The sequence below is a fragment of the Scyliorhinus torazame genome, chromosome 4 (genome assembly GCF_047496885.1).
Source record: "Scyliorhinus torazame isolate Kashiwa2021f chromosome 4, sScyTor2.1, whole genome shotgun sequence".
Taxonomy (NCBI): domain Eukaryota; kingdom Metazoa; phylum Chordata; class Chondrichthyes; order Carcharhiniformes; family Scyliorhinidae; genus Scyliorhinus; species Scyliorhinus torazame.
Window position 1 is genome coordinate 93152558 of NC_092710.1, and position 17997 is coordinate 93170554.

The following is a 17997-nucleotide window of genomic DNA, read 5'->3' on the forward strand; positions in this document are numbered from 1 at the left end:
ACCTGGGAATTACATTTTATTTTAGTTCCAAGGAAGGAGGATCTTCTCACAAGTCTGGTCTTTGGATTGGCAAACGTGGCCATTAACAGGTCCAGACAGTGGGTCATCGAGCAATTGTCCAGCCTGACTATCTCATACTTTTTCTCAGCTTTGTACACGGCCAGTGCCCTGGAGAGGGGGCACATGGTGTCCACTGGTACGCTTCAGGTCTTCTGTAACCAGTGGGCACTGCCGGGGGGCTGAGATGCATCATCACCCATGGAAATGAAATTTTGGTTTAGTTAGTTAAGTTTCCTTTATCTTTTTATTTTAGTGACAGTGCATCACCGATGAAGAGGCGGAGGCTGCGGAGGGAGGATAACCTCCTCATAAACCTGCTCCTGGACCTGGCCAAGGTGGCCATTAACAGGTCCAGGTTCACCATTTCTCTCCAGAACTTCATTTTGATTTAGAGTTTGGTAAGTTGTGATTTTGTTTTATTTTTGGTCCCTATTTTAGGGTCTACTCCCTTTCCCTTAATTTATTAATTTGTGCAGTTCATTTGTTAAGTTGAACCCTCAGTGTACTCAAAATAGTATAAATAGGAGATAACTCTTGTGTGCATGGAGGGATTGGAAGACATCCTCCTCAAAGTGGCTATCAATGGGTCCAGGCAGCGGGTGGTCAAGGGGATCATCCAACCCACTGTCTGTGCCTCTAACACCGCTATGTTCTTGGCTTGGTAGGCTTGGCTAGGCTGGCCTTGCAGAGGATGCATGCGGTGTCCGCAGGTACACTTCTGGCCTTCTGTGTGGCCGGGATGCATCATGACCGACATTTTCATTTGATTTTGTAAGTTTCCTTTGAATTTTTGATTTAGTTACACTGCCCCTCGACGGGTTGTCACTCGCTCGTACTTTGATTTTTTTTAATGTACTGGTTTTTAATAGGGGACCCTGACGAGCTCTCCATTTGCAAGTTCAGGCATGGGCATGCTAGGGGCTCATCCGACCGACTGTTTGCCCTTTTAATATGGGTATGTTCATGGCTGGGTGACTCAGGAGAGGCAGCATATAATGTCTGCATGTACACTTGAAATTCTTCATGACCGGTGGACCATAAGTCTCAGAAATTATATTTTAGGTTTAGTTTTCTATCAAAATTAGATTTTTGTTACGTCTCCTCTCCAGGGACTGTCACCCCCATTTTCTGATCATGCGTTTAATTAAAAGATAATATAAAGAGGGGACCCAGTTACAGATGACCATTAGATTGGATTTAGATTTATTATCACGTACCGAGGGACAGTGAAAAGTATTGTTCTGCGTACAGTCCAGGCATGAAAAAACAAGGACATACGATAAATACACAATGTAAATACATAGAATAGACATCGGATGAAGCATACAGAGTATAGTGCTAACAACATTAGAGAAGATGCATGGAGAGATGAATTCAGTCCATAAGAGGATCATTCAGCAATCTGGTAACAGCGGGGCAGAAGCTGTTTTTGAATCTGTTAGTGCGTGTTCTCAGACTTTAGTACATTAACATGTCCAGGCAGTGGGTGGTCAAGGAGACCATCCGGCTCGACTGCAGAAGCATTCACAGCTGGATGTCCTTGGGGAGGGAGCACACAGTATCCATTGGCACAATTGAGCCAGTCTGTCATCTGTGATCTAGAATGCCTCCTCGCCCCACAAAATGCTATTTTGATTTAGTTAACTCAGTTCCTTTTAAGAGTATTGTCTTTTGTTCTACTACCGCTTTAAGGGGCTGTCACTTTAATTTGCTTTGTTAACTTGACTACCTGTTTTTAGTTTTTGCTGCCCTCAAAAGATAATAAGCAGGGGAACCTGGCTGAGCAGGTTAGGTCCAGGCAGTGGACGGTCGAGGGGTCGTCTGACTCGCCTGTATACTCCTCTTCCATGACTCTGCTCAGAACCAAGTTTTCTTGGAGGGTGGCTGCAGTGTACACTGGCATACTTGAGGCAATCTGTGACTAAGGGGCAATGTGCAAGGTGGAGTGCACCATTAGCCCCAAAAATGTCATTTGCATTTAATTTGACAAAGTTCCTTTAAATTATTTTCTTTAGTTATAGTGCTCCTCAGGGCTATCAGTTCATTGAATTGGCTTTTAGTCAATTGTTAAATTTGTTTAATCTTTAATCTTTATTATTCTCACGAGTGGGCTTACATTAACACTGCAATGAAGTTACTGTGAAAAGCCCCTTGTCGCCACATTCCGGCGCCTGTTCGGGTCACGGAGTCACGGGTCACGGAGAATTCAGAATGTCCAATTCAGCCAACAAGCACGTCTTTCGGGACTTGTGGGAGGATACTGGACACCCGGAGGAAACCTATGCAGGACATCCACAAAAGAGTATAAATATGGGACAGGCGGAACACTGGGTGTGTGAGAGCTGAGCTATGAGAACTGAAAAAAGTCAATAAACTTAAATAAAAACAGAAAATTCTGGATAAACTCAGCAAGTCTGGTCGCATCAGTGATGAGAGAAGCAGAGTTAACGTTTTGGATCTAAATGACCCTTTTACAGCACATTCTACATTCAGACCCAAAACGTTAATGTGGTTTCGCTCTCCACGGATGCTGCGTTGATCCAGCATTTTCTGTGTTTATTTCAGAATTCCACCATCAGCAGTATTTTGTTTTTATTTGAAAGTCAATAAACACTCTTAATGAAGAAAAGCTATGTGTCTCGCGTTTGACTTCACGTACTGACTTGGATTCTGTGAACAGTGCCCTGCAAGAAATTGTAAAATGTGGGAAATTAATACATTGGGATACACAAGGTTCTGCAGCTGCTTGTGTCAGGTGCGGATGGGCCAGAGAGTCTTTTTGTGTTTGTAATTTCTCAATAGTTAGTGCAGGACCATCAAGTCTACACTTTCACACAAGATGGACCCTTTAGGCCATCATAAATTCAAACTAACCAATTAGATCTGTTATGTAAGTTCTGTATAAATGCCTTTGAATATCTGACACGTATCCTTCTCCTCCACCTTCACTATATTCAATCATGTTTAAGGCATGATATACCATCAATTCACAGCGAGACCATATGAACAAGTGAACAAAGGCTTTATTACACAAGGAACTAGCCTGCCAGTGACTTCTGTCCAAATGAGCACAACCCACTGGGGCGCAGGACTTTATACCGTCCCGGGAGGTGGAGCCAGAGGCGGAGTCCACCGGGGTTCCAGCTCAATCCTTAAAGGTTACACAGGCACCACATCTCCTGGTGAATACATTTCACCACAAGGCATTTATGATTTCATTCAAAAAGAGAGATTGGGGAAATCTTATTCTCAGGGGAGGAGAAGAGAGAGAACCTATTGATTTCCACTGGCATGCAAGAGTGCCTTTAAGAAATGGATGTGTAAGCAATGGACCTTTAAGAAAACAGTGATGTCAGAGAGTGGGTGGAGCTCAGCTCAGTTCAGCCATTTTGAAGTTTCAGTTTTGAAAAGTGCCTGGCTGGTTTTGCTGAGAGCAGTTTAAAAGTGCCTGGCTGTTTTGCTGTGAGCTGATTAAAAGGAGAAAGCCAGTTTGAGACAGCAGCTTGAGAAGTTCTGGTTTGGAAAAGAGCTAGGTGTGTGTCTGTGTTTTGTAGTGAGCTGGACTTCTGCCGTGAAAGGCTATCTCTGGATCATTTGGGTGATTTAAAGGAAAGCCGTTAACCTGATGTGATTTTATTTAAAGGTGTTAAGTCTCTTGGAAGTTTGAAGGAACATTTTAAGGAATTATTTACTGTTGCCATATTTTCTGAGTTATCTTTGACGTAAGGGGTGTTAAGAGATCCAATGTTTATTTAAGATGTTAAGTTGAGTTCATGGAATAAACAGTGTTTTGTGTTTAAAAACCCACGTCCATAATTGTAATCCCACACCTCGGGTAAAAGCCGTGTGCTAGGAAAAGCAACAAATCCATTAAAGGGAGAGGTTGGTTGAACTCCATGATACATTTTGGGGTTCTGAAAACACCTCTCCCATAACAATTGGGGGCTCGAGGGGGATAAAAGTCTATCTATTGGATTGGCTTTTGTGAACTTAAAGACAGTGAAGGATTGTTATTTTCCGGTGTGGTATTTTAGTTTAAGTGGGGAGAGTGTTGTGAACAATGGCTCTTTCAGAGGCTCAGGCGTTTTTGGGGGTGGAGAATGTCACACGTAGTACTTTACGGACAGAAACAAAAAGCAGACTGTTAGGTTTGGCAAGAAAATGAAATGACAATGAAAATCGCTTATTGTCACAAGTAGGCTTCAAATGAAGTTACTGTGAAAAGCCCCTAGTCGCCACCTTCCGGCGCCTGTTCGGGGAGGCTGGTACGGGAACATTGCATGAAACATGGAACATTGCAAAAAACAAAGAACAAAGAAATGTACAGCACAGGAACAGGCCCTTCGGCCCTCCAAGCCCGTGCCGACCATACTGCCCGACTAAACTACAATCTTCTACACTTCCTGGGTCCGTATCCTTCTATTCCCATCCTATTCATATATTTGTCACGATGCCCCTTAAATGTCCCTATCGTCCCTGCCTCCACTACCTCCTCCGGTAGTGAGTTCCAGGCACCCACTACCCTCTGCGTAAAAAACTTGCCTCGTACATCTACTCTAAACTTTGCCCCTCTCACCTTAAACCTATGCCCCCTAGTAATTGACCCCTCTACCCTGGGGAAAAGCCTCTGACTATCCACTCTGTCTATGCCCCTCATAATTTTGTATACCTCTATCAGGTCGCCCCTCAACCTCCTTCGTTCCAGTGAGAACAAACCGAGTTTATTCAATCGCTCCTCATAGCTTATGCCCTCCATACCAGGCAACATTCTGGTAAATCTCTTCTGCACCCTCTCTAAAGCCTCCACATCCTTCTGGTAGTGTGGCGACCAGAATTGAACACTATACTCCAAGTGTGGCCTAACTAAGGTTCTATACAGCTGCAACATGACTTGCCAATTCTTATACTCAATGCCCCGGCCAATGAAGGCAAGCATGCCGTATGCCTTCTTGACTACCTTCTCCACCTGTGTAGCCCCTTTCAGTGATCTGTGGACCTGTACTCCTAGATGTCTTTGACTTTCAATACTCTTGAGGGTTCTACCATTCACTGTATATTCCCTACCTGCATTAGCCCTTCCAAAATGCATTACCTCACATTTGTCCAGGTTAAACTCCATCTGCCATCTCTCCGCCCAAGTCTCCAGACAATCTAAATCCTGCTGTATCCTCAGACAGTCCTCATCGCTATCCGCAATTCCACCAACCTTTGTGTCGTCTGCAAACTTACTAATCAGACCAGTTACATTTTCCTCCAAATCATTTATATATACTACAAAGAGCAAAGGTCCCAGCACTGATCCCTGTGGAACACCACTGGTCACAGCCCTCCAATTAGAAAAGCATCCCTCCGTTGCTACCCTCTGCCTTCTATGGCCTAGCCAGTTCTGTATCCACCTTGCCAGTTCACCCCTGATCCCGTGTGACTTCACCTTTTGTACTAGTCTACCATGAGGGACCTTGTCAAAGGCCTTACTGAAGTCCATATAGACAACATCTACTGCCCTACCTGCATCAATCATCTTAGTGACCTCCTCGAAAAACTCTATCAAGTTAGTGAGACACGACCTCCCCTTCACAAAACCGTGCTGCCTCTCACTAATCCGTCCATTTGCTTCCAAATGGGAGTAGATCCTGTCTCGAAGAATTCTCTCCAGTAATTTCCCTACCACTGAAGTAAGGCTCACCGGCCTGTAGTTCCCGGGATTATCCCTGCCACCCTTCTTAAACAGAGGAACAACATTGGCTATTCTCCAGTCCTCCGGGACATCCCCTGAAGACAGCGAGGATCCAAAGATTTCTGTCAAGGCCTCAGCAATTTCCTCTCCAGCCTCCTTCAGTATTCTGGGGTAGATCCCATCCCGCCCTGGGGACTTATCTACCTTAATATTTTTTAAGACACCCAACACCTCGTCTTTTTGGATCACAATGTGACCCAGGCTATCTACACCCCCTTCTCCAGACTCAACATCTACCAATTCCTTCTCTTTGGTGAATACTGATGCAAAGTATTCATTTAGTACCTCGCCCATTTCCTCTGGCTCCACACATAGATTCCCTTGCCTATCCTTCAGTGGGCCAACCCTTTCCCTGGCTACCCTCTTGCTTTTTATGTAAGTGTAAAAAGCCTTGGGATTTTCCTTAACCCTATTTGCCAATGACTTTTCATGACCCCTTCTAGCCCTCCTGACTCCTTGCTTAAGTTCCTTCCTACTTTCCTTATATGCCACACAGGCTTCGTCTGTTCCCAGCCTTTTAGCCCTGACAAATGCCTCCTTTTTCTTTTTGACGAGGCCTACAATATCACTCGTCATCCAAGGTTCCCGAAAATTGCCGTATTTATCTTTCTTCCTCACAGGAACATGCCTGTCCTGTATTCCTTTCAACTGACACTTGAAAGCCTCCCACATGTCAGATGTTGATTTGCCCTCAAACATCCGCCCCCAATCTATGTTCTTCAGTTCCCGCCTAATATTGTTATAATTAGCCTTCCCCCAATTTAGCACATTCATCCTCGGACCACTCTTATCCTTGTCCACCAGTACTTTAAAACTTACTGAATTGTGGTCACTGTTACCGAAATGCTCCCCTACTGAAACATCTACCACCTGGCCGGGCTCATTCCCCAATACCAGGTCCAGTACCGCCCCTTCCCTAGTTGGACTGTTTACATATTGTTTTAAGAAGCCCTCCTGGATGCTCCTTACAAACTCTGCCCCGTCTAAGCCCCTGGCACTAAGTGAGTCCCAGTCAATATTGGGGAAGTTGAAGTCTCCCATCACCACAACCCTGTTGTTTTTACTCTTTTCCAAAATCTGTCTACCTATCTGCTCCTCTATCTCCCGCTGGCTGTTGGGAGGCCTGTAGTATACCCCCAACATTGTGACTGCACCCTTCTTATTCCTGATCTCTACCCATATAGCCTCACTGCCCTCTGAGGTGTCCTCTCGCTGTATAGCTGTGATACTCTCCTGAACAAGTAGCGCAACTCCGCCTCCCCTTTTACATCCCCCTCTATCCCGCCTGAAACATCTAAAGTTTGCAGTTAACATTACCTGATAAAATGCAAAAAGATGAGGTAATTATGGCGGTGGTTAAGCATTTAAAGTTGCCTGAGATAGAGTTTGACTCATTGGAAATGGCAAAAATTCAGTTACAAATTAAACAAATGGAACATGAGAAAGAATTAAAGTGGCTGGCATATGAGAGTGAGAGAGAGGAAAAAGAAAGAGAAAGAGAGAGAGGAAAAAGAAAAGGAGAGAGAAGAAAGGAGAAAAGAAAGAATAGCCCTAGCAGAACAAAAGGAAAAAGAAAGGGAGATACAGATCAGGGAAACAGATAAAGAGAGGGAGTTTGAACGTCAGAAAATGACCATGAAACATAACAATCAGTTAAAATTGGCAGACGTAAAGGGAAACGCACAGTTGGATGATAGTGATGAGGATAGTGAGAAAGAGCGTCATCATCATAGAATCATAGAATTTACAGAGCAGAAGGAGGCCATTCAGCCCATCGAGTCTGCACCGGCTCTTGGAAAGAGCACCCTACCCAAGGTCAACACCGCCACCCTATCCCCATAACCCAGTAACCCCACCCAACACTAAGGGCAACTTTGGACACTAAGGGCAATTTATCATGGCCAATCCACCTAACCCGCACATCTTTGGACTGTGGGAGGAAACCGGAGCACCCGGAGGAAACCCACGCACACATGGGGAGGATGTGCAGACTCCGCACAGACAGTGACCCAAGCCAGAATCAAACCTGGGACCCTGGAGCTGTGAAGCAATTGTGCTATCCACAAGGCTACCGTGCTGCCCCAGTCGTAGTCATAGTCGAAGGCTTGGTGGGAATCTATTTAAATATGTCCAAGCATTGCCGAGGTTTGATGAGAAGGAAGTTGAAGCCTTTTTCATTTCATTTGAGAAGGTAGCTAAACAAATGAAATAGCCACAGGACATGTGGGTGTTACTGATTCAAACAAAGCTGGTAGGTAGGTAGAGCTAGTGAAGTGTTTGCATCACAACGGAGGAGGTATCTGGAACGTATGAGGAGGTGAAGAAATCCATCTTAAGTGCATATGATCAAGTGCCTGAAGCTTACAGACAAAGGTTTAAAAATTTAAGGAAAGAATTTGGTCAAACATACATGGAGTTTGAAAGGCTCAGAGCAATTTTGATAGGTGGATAAGGGCTTTGAAAATAGACCAAATGTATGAAGCTCTCAGAGAAATTATACTTTTGGAGGAGTTTAAAAATTCAATTCCTGATGTAATGAGAACTCATGTGGAAGAACAGAGGGTTAAAACTGTGAGATTAGCAGCAGAAATAGCAGATGATTATGAATTAGTTCATAAATCAAAGATTGGTTTCCGACAACAGTTTCAGCCGGTGAGGGATATTATAAAAGTAAAGGTGATCTGATGGGAGACAATAAAGCGAGTGTACCTCAGATTATAAAAGAAATCCAGGAGGGTAAAAAAGAAAAGAAAAGTTTCAGATGTTTTCACTGTAATAAACTAGGCCATGTAAAGTCACAGTGTTGGTGGTTGAAGAAAAGCACTGGGAAGGCTGATGTGGTAAAACAGGATAAGACGGTGGGGTTTGTTAAGAGTGGTAAAGGAAATCCCAAGGGAAGCGAAGGAGGAGCAAACAATTGTATAGCCTGTTCAAGAAGTAATTGTTAAGAAGGTGCCAGATGTCTTTAAATAATTTACTTCTGTGGGTAAAGTTTACTCATGTGTATCAGGAGGAGCAGGTAAAAAAAGTCACAATTTTAAGAGGTACAGGAGCGAGTCAATCTTTAATGGTAAGAGATGAGGAAGTATGTAGTTTGGGAAGAATGTTGCCAGAAAAGGTGGTGATATGTGGAATTCAGGGTGAGAGGAGTAGTGTTCCATTATATAAGGTAAGGTTGGAAAGTCCAGTGAAGAGTGGTGAAGTGGTAGTAGGAGTAATAGATAAACTATCTTGTCCAGGAATACAGTTTATCTTGGGTAATGATATAGCAGGATCGCAGGTGGGAGTGATGCCTACTGTGGTTGATAAGCCAGTGGAAAATCAGACAACTGAAGTGTTGAAGGACGAATATCCTGGGATTTTTCCGGATTGTGTAGTAACAAGGTCGCAAAGTCACAGGTTAAGACAAGAGGAGAAATCAAGGAGTGAAGATGACGTTGAAGTGCAATTATCAGAAACGATTTTTGATCAGATGGTTGGAAAAGAACAAGAACAGGTGGAGGATGAGGTGGATATTTTTAGTTCAGGAAAATTGGCGGAGTTACAACAGAAAGATGTAGAAATAAAATGGATATATCACAAAGCATATAGGGAAGAGGAATCTGAGAGTATACCAGAGTGTTATTACTGTAAAAATGATGTCTTGATGAGAAAATGGAGACCTGTACATATGCAGGTGGATGAAAAGTGGGCAGAAGTTCATCAAGTAGTATTGCCGGTAGGGTATAGAAAGGAGGTGTTGTGAGTTGCACATGAGTTACCAGTGGGAGGTCATTTGGGAATATGGAAAACTCAAGTGAAAATCCAGAAACATTTTTATTGGCCTGGACTACATAAAGATGTAGTTAAATTTTGTCAATCATGTCACACATGTCAAGTGATATGGAAACCTCAAGCAGTGATAAAACCAGCGCCCTTAATACCCATTCCAGCATTTGAGGAACCTTTTACAAGGGTTCTAATCGATTGTGTAGTACTGCTTCCTAAAACAAAAAGTGGGAATCAATATCCTTTGACTGTAATGGATGTGTCTACTAGATTTTCGGAGGCCATTCCAGTACGTAATATTACAGCTAAAAGGATTGTGGAGGAGTTACTTAAATTCTTTACTAGATATGGACTACCCACAGAAATTCAATCGGATCAAGGAACAAATTTTACTTCAAAGTTATTCAAAGAAGTTATGGATAGCTTAGGAATAAAACAATTTAAATCAACTGCGTACCATCCAAAATTGCAGGGAGCGTTAGAAAGATGGCATCGGACATCAAAGACAATGTTGAGAGCGTATTGTCAAGATTATCCAGTGGATTGGGATAAAGGAATCTCATTCGTATTGTTTGCAATTAGGGGTGCACCTAATGAGTCTACCAAATTTAGTCCTTTTGAACTAATTTTTGGTCATGAGGCAAGAGGACGACTTAAATTGATTAAGGAAAAATTGGTGGGTGAGAAATTGGAAATTACACTATTGGATTACGTGTCAAATTTTAGGGAACGATTAAATAGAGCAGGTGAATTGGCTAGACAACATTTGAAAGTTGCACAAAATGTGATGAGACGGGTAGCGGACAAGAAATCCAAAGTTTGTAGTTTTGCCAGTGGGGATAAAGTTTTAGTGTTGTTACCAGTGGTTGGGGAGCCTTTAAAAGCAAGGTTTTGTGGACCTTATCAACTTGAAAGGAAATTAAGTGAGGTGAATTATGTGGTAAAAACACCAGATAGAAGGAAGACTCACCGGGTGTGTCATGTGAATATGCTTAAAAGGTACTTTGAAAGGGAAGGAGAGAAAAAGGAGGTTTTAATGATTCTAACTCAAAGTGACAAACCAAATCCAGATGACTGTGAATTTGACATACCTCAAATTAAATTGGAAAATGAGGATGTCCTTAAAAATTGGGATGAATTGTTAAGTTACCTTCCAGAGGAAAACAAACTGACCTGAAAGAGTTATTGATATCACATGGGCAAGTTTGTGGAGATAAATTGGAAAGTACAAAAATGGCTATACATGATATAGACGTGGGAAATGCTGTTCCTTTCAAACAACATCCATATAGACTTAATCCTTTAAAATTGGCACAGGTTAACAGAGAGATTGAGAGTCTGCTGAAGGATGGCATTATTGAAGTGGGTTGCAGCCAATAGAGCTCACTCATAGTGATGGTACCAAACCAGACGGTACCCAACGGTTGTGTGTGGACTATAGAAAGGTGAATGCAGTTACAAGAACAGACTCTTATCCTATCCCACCATTGAAGGATTGAATTGAGAAAGTGGAACAATCTGCTTTTATTTCCAACTTCCAGAAGTGGAAAGAACATTTAAACCATCGTATGGAGTTCTTCGATCAACTTCAGGTGGTGGGTTTGGTGATGAACCTAGCCGAAAGTGAATTTGGAGAAGCCCAAATCACTTTCCTCGAGGAGTTTCCGATACCCTCAAGTCGAAGGGAGGCAATGCGATCTCTTAACATGAATGAATTTGATCGAACAGCTGTGCAGAGGTTTTGTGGCGTGATTACTCCACTGATGGAATTGCTGAAGAAACGTAAAAAAATTCAATGGACAGCAGACTTTCAACAGGCATTTGACTGCCTGAAAGCTGTGATTACCAAGGCTCCTGTATTGGAGAATTGCAAGGGACTCTGTGGTCAGATTGAACTAAATTATCTGATTCTGAAGAGCAATGCCGAGGAGTAGAGGAATGGATGGATCGTGCAGAGACTTTGTCAATCGAGAAGGATTTTGGTTGGAGGAAGAACAACAAAGAAAAATGGACTATATTATTATACCTGTTTGAGTGTGTTGTTTTCTTTAAATGAACATGTGTACATTTCTTAGTGGATGGTGCAAAAGTGAAAAATGAAACCAACTCGTAGTTGATGGTTTATTTATTTTTCTTGGAGGGAAGTGTCATGCAAGTGTGCCTTTAAGAAATGGATGTGTAAGCAATGTACCATTGAGAAAACAGTGATGTCAGAGAGTGGGTGGAGCTCAGCTCAGTTCAGCCATTTTGAAGTTTCAGTTTTGAAAAGTGGCTGGCTGGTTTTGCTGAGAGCAGTTTAAAAGTGCCTGGCTGTTTTACTGTGAACTGATTAAAAGGAGAAAGCCAGTTTGAGACAGCAGCTTGAGAAGTTCTGGTTTGGAAAAGAGCTAGGTGTGTGTCTGTGTTTTGCAGTGAGCTGGATTTCTGCCATGAAAGTCTATCTCTGGATCAAAAAGGGGCTGTTTAACACAGGGGCTAAATCACTGGCTTTGAAAGCAGACCAAGGCAGGCCAGCAGCACGGTTCAATTCCCGTACCAGCCTCCCCGAACAGGCGCCGGAATGTGGCGACGAGGGGCTTTTCACAGTAACTTCATTTGAAGCCTACTTGTGACAATAAGCGATTTTCATTTCATTTTCATTTAATTTCTTTTTCATTTGGGTGATTTAAAGTAAAGCCTTTAACCTGATGTGATTTTGTTTAAAGGTGTTAAGTCTCTTGGAAGTTTGAAGAAACATTTTAAGGAATTATTTACTGTTGCAATATTTTCTGAGTTATCTTTGAAGTAAGGGGTGTTAAGAGAGCCAATGTTTATTTAAGACGTGTTTTGTGTTTAAAAACCCACGTGTCCATAATTGTAATCCCACATTTAGAGAAAAAGCTGTGTGCTAGGAAAAGCAACAAATCCATTAAAGGGAGAGGTTGGTTGAACTCCATGATACATTTTGGGGTTCTGAAAACACCTCGCCCATAATACCACTCATAGCTGATCTGAGGAAGGATGCTCTTGCTATGGAAGGAGTGCAACGAACGTTTACCAGGCTGATTCCTGGGATGGCGAGACTGTCATCTGAGGAGTGACTAAGTCGGTTAGGATTACATCCTTTAGAGTTTAGAAGATTAAGAGGGTGTGGTAGTCTGTGCAGAGGTATTGCGGTACCTGGTAATGCTGGATCACCATTGGTAGATATTGTATGTTTCCTATTGGTCAAGCTGTATGGTAGCTCCGCCCTACAAGGCAGGGTATAGGAGCCCGTGCCGCCCCAGCAGCCTTCATTCTGTACCTGAGCTGCTGGGGGAAATATCTAGCTTATTAAAGCCTTCAGTTGGACTCCAACCTTGCTTTAGTGGTCATTGATCGGGCATCAATTTAATAAGCTAGATTTAAAAGGATGGAGCTCCGAATCAAGCCGGAGTGTCTGCAACTCAGCTCCCACGCGACAAACCCAGCGGCAATCTTCAAGCACTGGCTGGCATGTTTTAAAGGATATCTCAGAATGGCCGAAAACACACCCACGGGAGGACAGAAATTGCAAGTCCTGCACTCGAGGGTGAGCCCGGGAATTTACACCATCATTGAGGACGCAGAGGCCTTCGATGCAGCAATGGAGCTGCTAAAAGGACATTATATTCGCCCGGTAAACCAGGTCTACGCCCGACATTTGCTAGCAACGAGGCGACAAATCCCTGGGGAATCGCTGGACGAATTCTACTGTGCGCTCCTGGTGTTGGGGAGAAACTGCAGCTGCCCGCAAGTTTCGGCGAGCGACCACACAGAACTCTTGATCCGGGACACTTTCGTGGCAGGTATGCTGTCATCCCAAACCTGCCAGCGATTGCTGGAAAAAGACACCCTAGGCCTCAAGGAGGCATGGGCCCTTGCAGGCTCCCTGGATGTGGCCTCCAGAAACGCATGCGCTTACGTTCCCGACCGCGCTGCAGCCCCCTGGGCAGCGTGGAACCCCTTCGCAGCCGACCCCGAGACATCCCCCATCCCCCCACAAGCTTATGCTGCAAGGCGGCCTGGCAACCCCGAGGGGGCCCGCTGCTACTTTAGCGGGCAGGCCAAGCACCCCCGGCAGCGCTGCCCTGGCTGCAAGGGATGCGCATCCAGCTGCAAGGGATGCGGTAAAAGGGCCACTTCGTGGTGGTACGCCAGGCCCGTGCGGTCGCCGCGGTCTCCGGCGACGAATGCGGACCGCCACCACAAACCTCTCCACACTCCCCGTGTGGCCAGCAGTCGCCGCCATCTTCCTCCTCCAGGGCCATGTGCGGCCCCCGGGCACCGCCACCTTGTCCCGCGGACGCCATGTTTGATGGATGGGTGCCGCCATTTTGCGCACCCCCAGCCATGTGCGACCAATGGGAGCCGCCATCTTGGAAGGACTCCCAGGACCCCAGCTCGGCTGACCGCACTCTGCCCGAAGGGAACACTCGACTACTGCGATTAGCCTCGGTGACCCTGTACCAGTCCCGGCCTCGAACACTCTCAACTGCTGCAACAACAGTACTAATCAACGGGCACGAGACGCCTGCTTAATCAACTCTGTGAGCATGGAGAGCTTCATACACCCCGACACGATAACACGCTGTTCTCTCCTCGTCCACCCCGTTAATCAAAAAATCTCCCTGGCCTCCGGTTCTCACTCAGTAGAGATAAAGGTTTTTTTGTGTAGCAAACCTCACAGTCCAGGGAAGGGTGTTTAAAAATTACCGGCTCTACGTCCTTCCCCACCTCTGCGCGGCCACACTCCTAGGTTTAGACTTCTAGTGTAATCTCCAAAGTCCAACTTTCAAATTCGGTGGCCGTATACCGCCCCCACTGTCTGCGGCCTCGCGACCCTCAAGGTCGATCTGCCTTCCCTGTTTGGGAACCTTACCCCAGATTGCAAACCCGCTGCTACCAGGAGCAGATGGTACAGTGCCCAGGATCGGATCTTTATTAGGTCAGAGGTCCAAAGGCTACTGAGGGAAGGAGTCATTGAAGCTAGCAACAGTCCATGGAGAGCTCAAGTAGTGTTGGTAAAGACCGGGGAGAAACAGGTTTACGCAGCTGGACGCGTACCCTCTCCCCCGCATATCCGACCTGGTAAACAGGATCGCGCATTACAAGGTCTTCTCCACGGTGGATCTTAAGTCTGCCTACCACCAGCTCCCCATCCGTACTAGTGACCGCAAATACACTGCCTTCGAGGCAGATGGGCGGCTCTACCACTTCTTAAGGGTTCCCTTCGGTGTCACCAACGGGGTCTTGGTCTTCAAGCGCGAGTTGGACCGAATGGTTGGCCGGTACAGTTTACGGGCAACATTCCCGTATCTCGATAATGTCACCATCTGCGGCCACGACCAGCAGGACCACGACACCAACCTCCGAAAATTCCTCCAGACCGCAAAGATCCTTAACCTTACATATAACAAGGATAAATGCGTGTTTAGCACTGACTGCCTAGCCACCCTCGGCTACGCAGTGCAAAATGGAGTTATGGGCCCCGACCCTGAACGCCTGCGCCCCCTTATGGAGTTCCCCCTCCCTCACTGCTCCAAGGCCCTGAAGCGCTGCCTGGGGTTTTTCTCTTACTACGCCCAGTGGATCCCCAAGTCTGCGGACAAGGCCCGTCCCCTGATCCAATCCACAGCTTTTCCCCTGTCGATAGAGGCCCGCCAGGCCTTCAGCCGCATCAAAGCAGACATTGCAAAGGCCACGATGCACGCCATCGACGAGTCCCTCCCCTTCCAGGTCAAGAGTGACGCATCTGACGTAGCTCTGGCGGCCACCCTCAACTAAGCGGACAGACCCGTGGCCTTCTTCTCACGTACCTTCCATGCTTCCGAAATCCGCCACTCCTCAGTCGAAATGGAGGCCCAGGCCATAGTAGAAGCTGTGCGACATTGGAGGCATTACCTGGCCGGCAGGAGATTCACTCTCCTCACTGACCAACGGTCGGTTGCTTTCATGTTCGATAATGCAAGATAAAAAACGATAAGATCTGGCGGTGGAGGATCGAACTCTCCACCTACAACTACGAGATTTTGGATCGTCCCGGGAAGCTAAACGAGCCTAAGCTAAACGAGCCTCCTGATGCCCTGTCCCGCGGCACATGTGCCATCGCACAACTGGATCGCCTCCGAGCCCTCCACGCTTTTTCCACTTTATCAAGACCCGCAACCTACCCTACTCCATCGAGGAGGTCAGGACAGCCACCAGGGACTGCCAAATCTGCGCGGAGTGCAAACCGCACTTCTACCGGCCAGAGAAAGTGCACCTGATAAAGGCTGCCCGTCCCTTTGAACGCCTCAGCATGGACTTCAAAGGCCCCCTCCCCTCCAGCGATCGCAACACGTACTTCCTGAACGTGATTGATCCGTACTCCCGGTTCCCATTCACCATCCCCTGCCCCGACATGACCGCAACCACCGTCATCAAGGCCCTCCATAGCATCTTTGCACTGTTCGGGTTCCCCGCTTACATACACAGTGATAGGAGATCCTCCTTTATTAGCGACGAACTGCGTAAATTCCTGCTCAGCAAGGACATCGCCTCGAGCAGGACGACCAGTTACAAGCCCCGGGGTAACGGACAGGTAGAGAGGGAGAACGGAACGGTCTGGAAGACCGTCCTACTGGCTCTACGGTCCAGGAATCTCCCAGTCTCCCGCTGGCAGGAAGTCCTCCCAATACCCTCCACTCCATCTGGTCACTGCTTTGCACCACAACCAACCAAACAACTCACAAACGTCTCCTTGTCTTTCCCAGGAAGTCCTCCTCTGGGACCTCGCTCTCGACCTGGCTGGCAGCTCCCGGACCCATCCTGCTCCGAAAACATGTGCGGGCGCACAAGTCGGACCCTTTGGTTGAGAGGGTCCACCTTCTCCACGCTAACCCCCAGTACGCCTACGTGGCGTACCCCGACGGCCGGCAAGATACGGTCTCCCTGTCTCCCTACGAAACCTGGCGCCCGTTGGACCCCCACACCCACCCCAGCCACCAGTCCTACCCTCCCTCCCACCAGTGCACCTTACAGGAGGATCGGTCCTTCCGCCAGCCCCGTCTAGGCCCCCCACCCACCGACGCACCCCGCTGACGCTCCCTTCCCAGGTCAACCGTTTTCCCCACCAGCGCCATCTAGGGGTGTCAAAGCTGCCACGGAGATCGAGGCCACGCTCCCGGAGTCACAGACGCCCGAGCCTCCACCGGAGTCACCACCGAAGCTTCGACGATCACAGAGGACGACCAGGGCTCCCAATCGACTGATTGCTTCATTTTAAAGTATATAGTTAATTATGAATCATAAATTGTAAATAGAATTGTAAATAGTTACAAAACGCTGTACGGATGTATTACGGTACCTCCATAACTATAATTTCTACCACATTACCATGTTGTAATATCAGGCCACCACTCCCGCCGGACTCTTTTTTTAACAGGGTGAATGTGGTAGTCTGTGTAGAGGTATTATGGTACCTGATAATGCTGGAACACCATTGGTACATACTGTATGTTTCCTATTTTTCCTATCAAGCTGTATGGTAGCTCCGCCCTGCAAGGCGGGGTACAAGAGCCCATGCCGCCCCAGCAGCCTTCATTCTGTACCTGAGCTGCTGGGGGAAATATCCAGCTTATTAAAGCCTTCAGTTGGACTACAACCTCGCTTTAGTGGTCATTGATCGTGCATCAGAGGTGATCTTGAAAAAACGTACAAAACTCTAACAGGATTAGATAGGGTAGATTCAGAAAGAATGTTTCTGATGGTGGGGGAGTCCAGATCTGGAGGTCATAGTTTGAGGATAAGGGGTAAATCTTTTAGAACTGAGGTGAGGAAAAAAAAAATTCTCCCAGAGAGTGGTGAATCTGTGGAATTCGTTACCACAGAAATTAGTTGAGGCCAAAAATGTGTGTCATTTCAAGAAGGAATTAGGTATAGCTCTTGGGGCCAAAGGGACAAGGGATATGGGGGAAGGCGGGATCAGGGTATTGAACTTGATGATCAGCCATGATCATAACGAATGGCGGAGCAGGTTCGAAGGGCCGGATGGCATCCTTCTGCTTCTATTTTCTATGTTTTCTTGTTGCAGAGAGCTTGATAGAGAAGGGGTGGACATCAGGAACTCCAGCATGCGCAGACGAATGGGCGTGGGAAAAATCCCATGGGATCAGCCAAGCTCTGCTCCTGAATTCTAAGTTTGCCCCATGCAAGGATCTCAATTACTTATACTGTACAATTGATAGCATCGGCCCGCCGCCTTGATCTCTTTTCGATTCACTGGATTAAACTTACATTTCTGGAGCATGATGTAAGACAGGCATACTCCAAGTCAGCTGGCCGATCCACGCAGTGCAATCCCCTTGGGCAGGTGACGTTTAGTATTGTGCACGCATCCGAATCTATTTCACAATTCATGCCTTCAGATCCTGCAAGAAATGAAATGTCAAGGA

The 17997-nt window shown here is 46.2% G+C and overlaps 1 protein-coding gene across 1 annotated transcript in view; it reads right to left on the reverse strand.

Annotated features, from left to right (window-relative positions):
- LOC140411416 (uncharacterized) overlaps positions 1-17997 on the reverse strand; it is a 632495-nt gene that overhangs the window by 222690 nt on the left and 391808 nt on the right. Inside the window, exon 8 of the mRNA XM_072500524.1 lies at positions 17840-17973. Coding sequence (XP_072356625.1) covers positions 17840-17973 — 134 coding nt within the window. The remainder of the gene's footprint in view (positions 1-17839; positions 17974-17997) is intronic.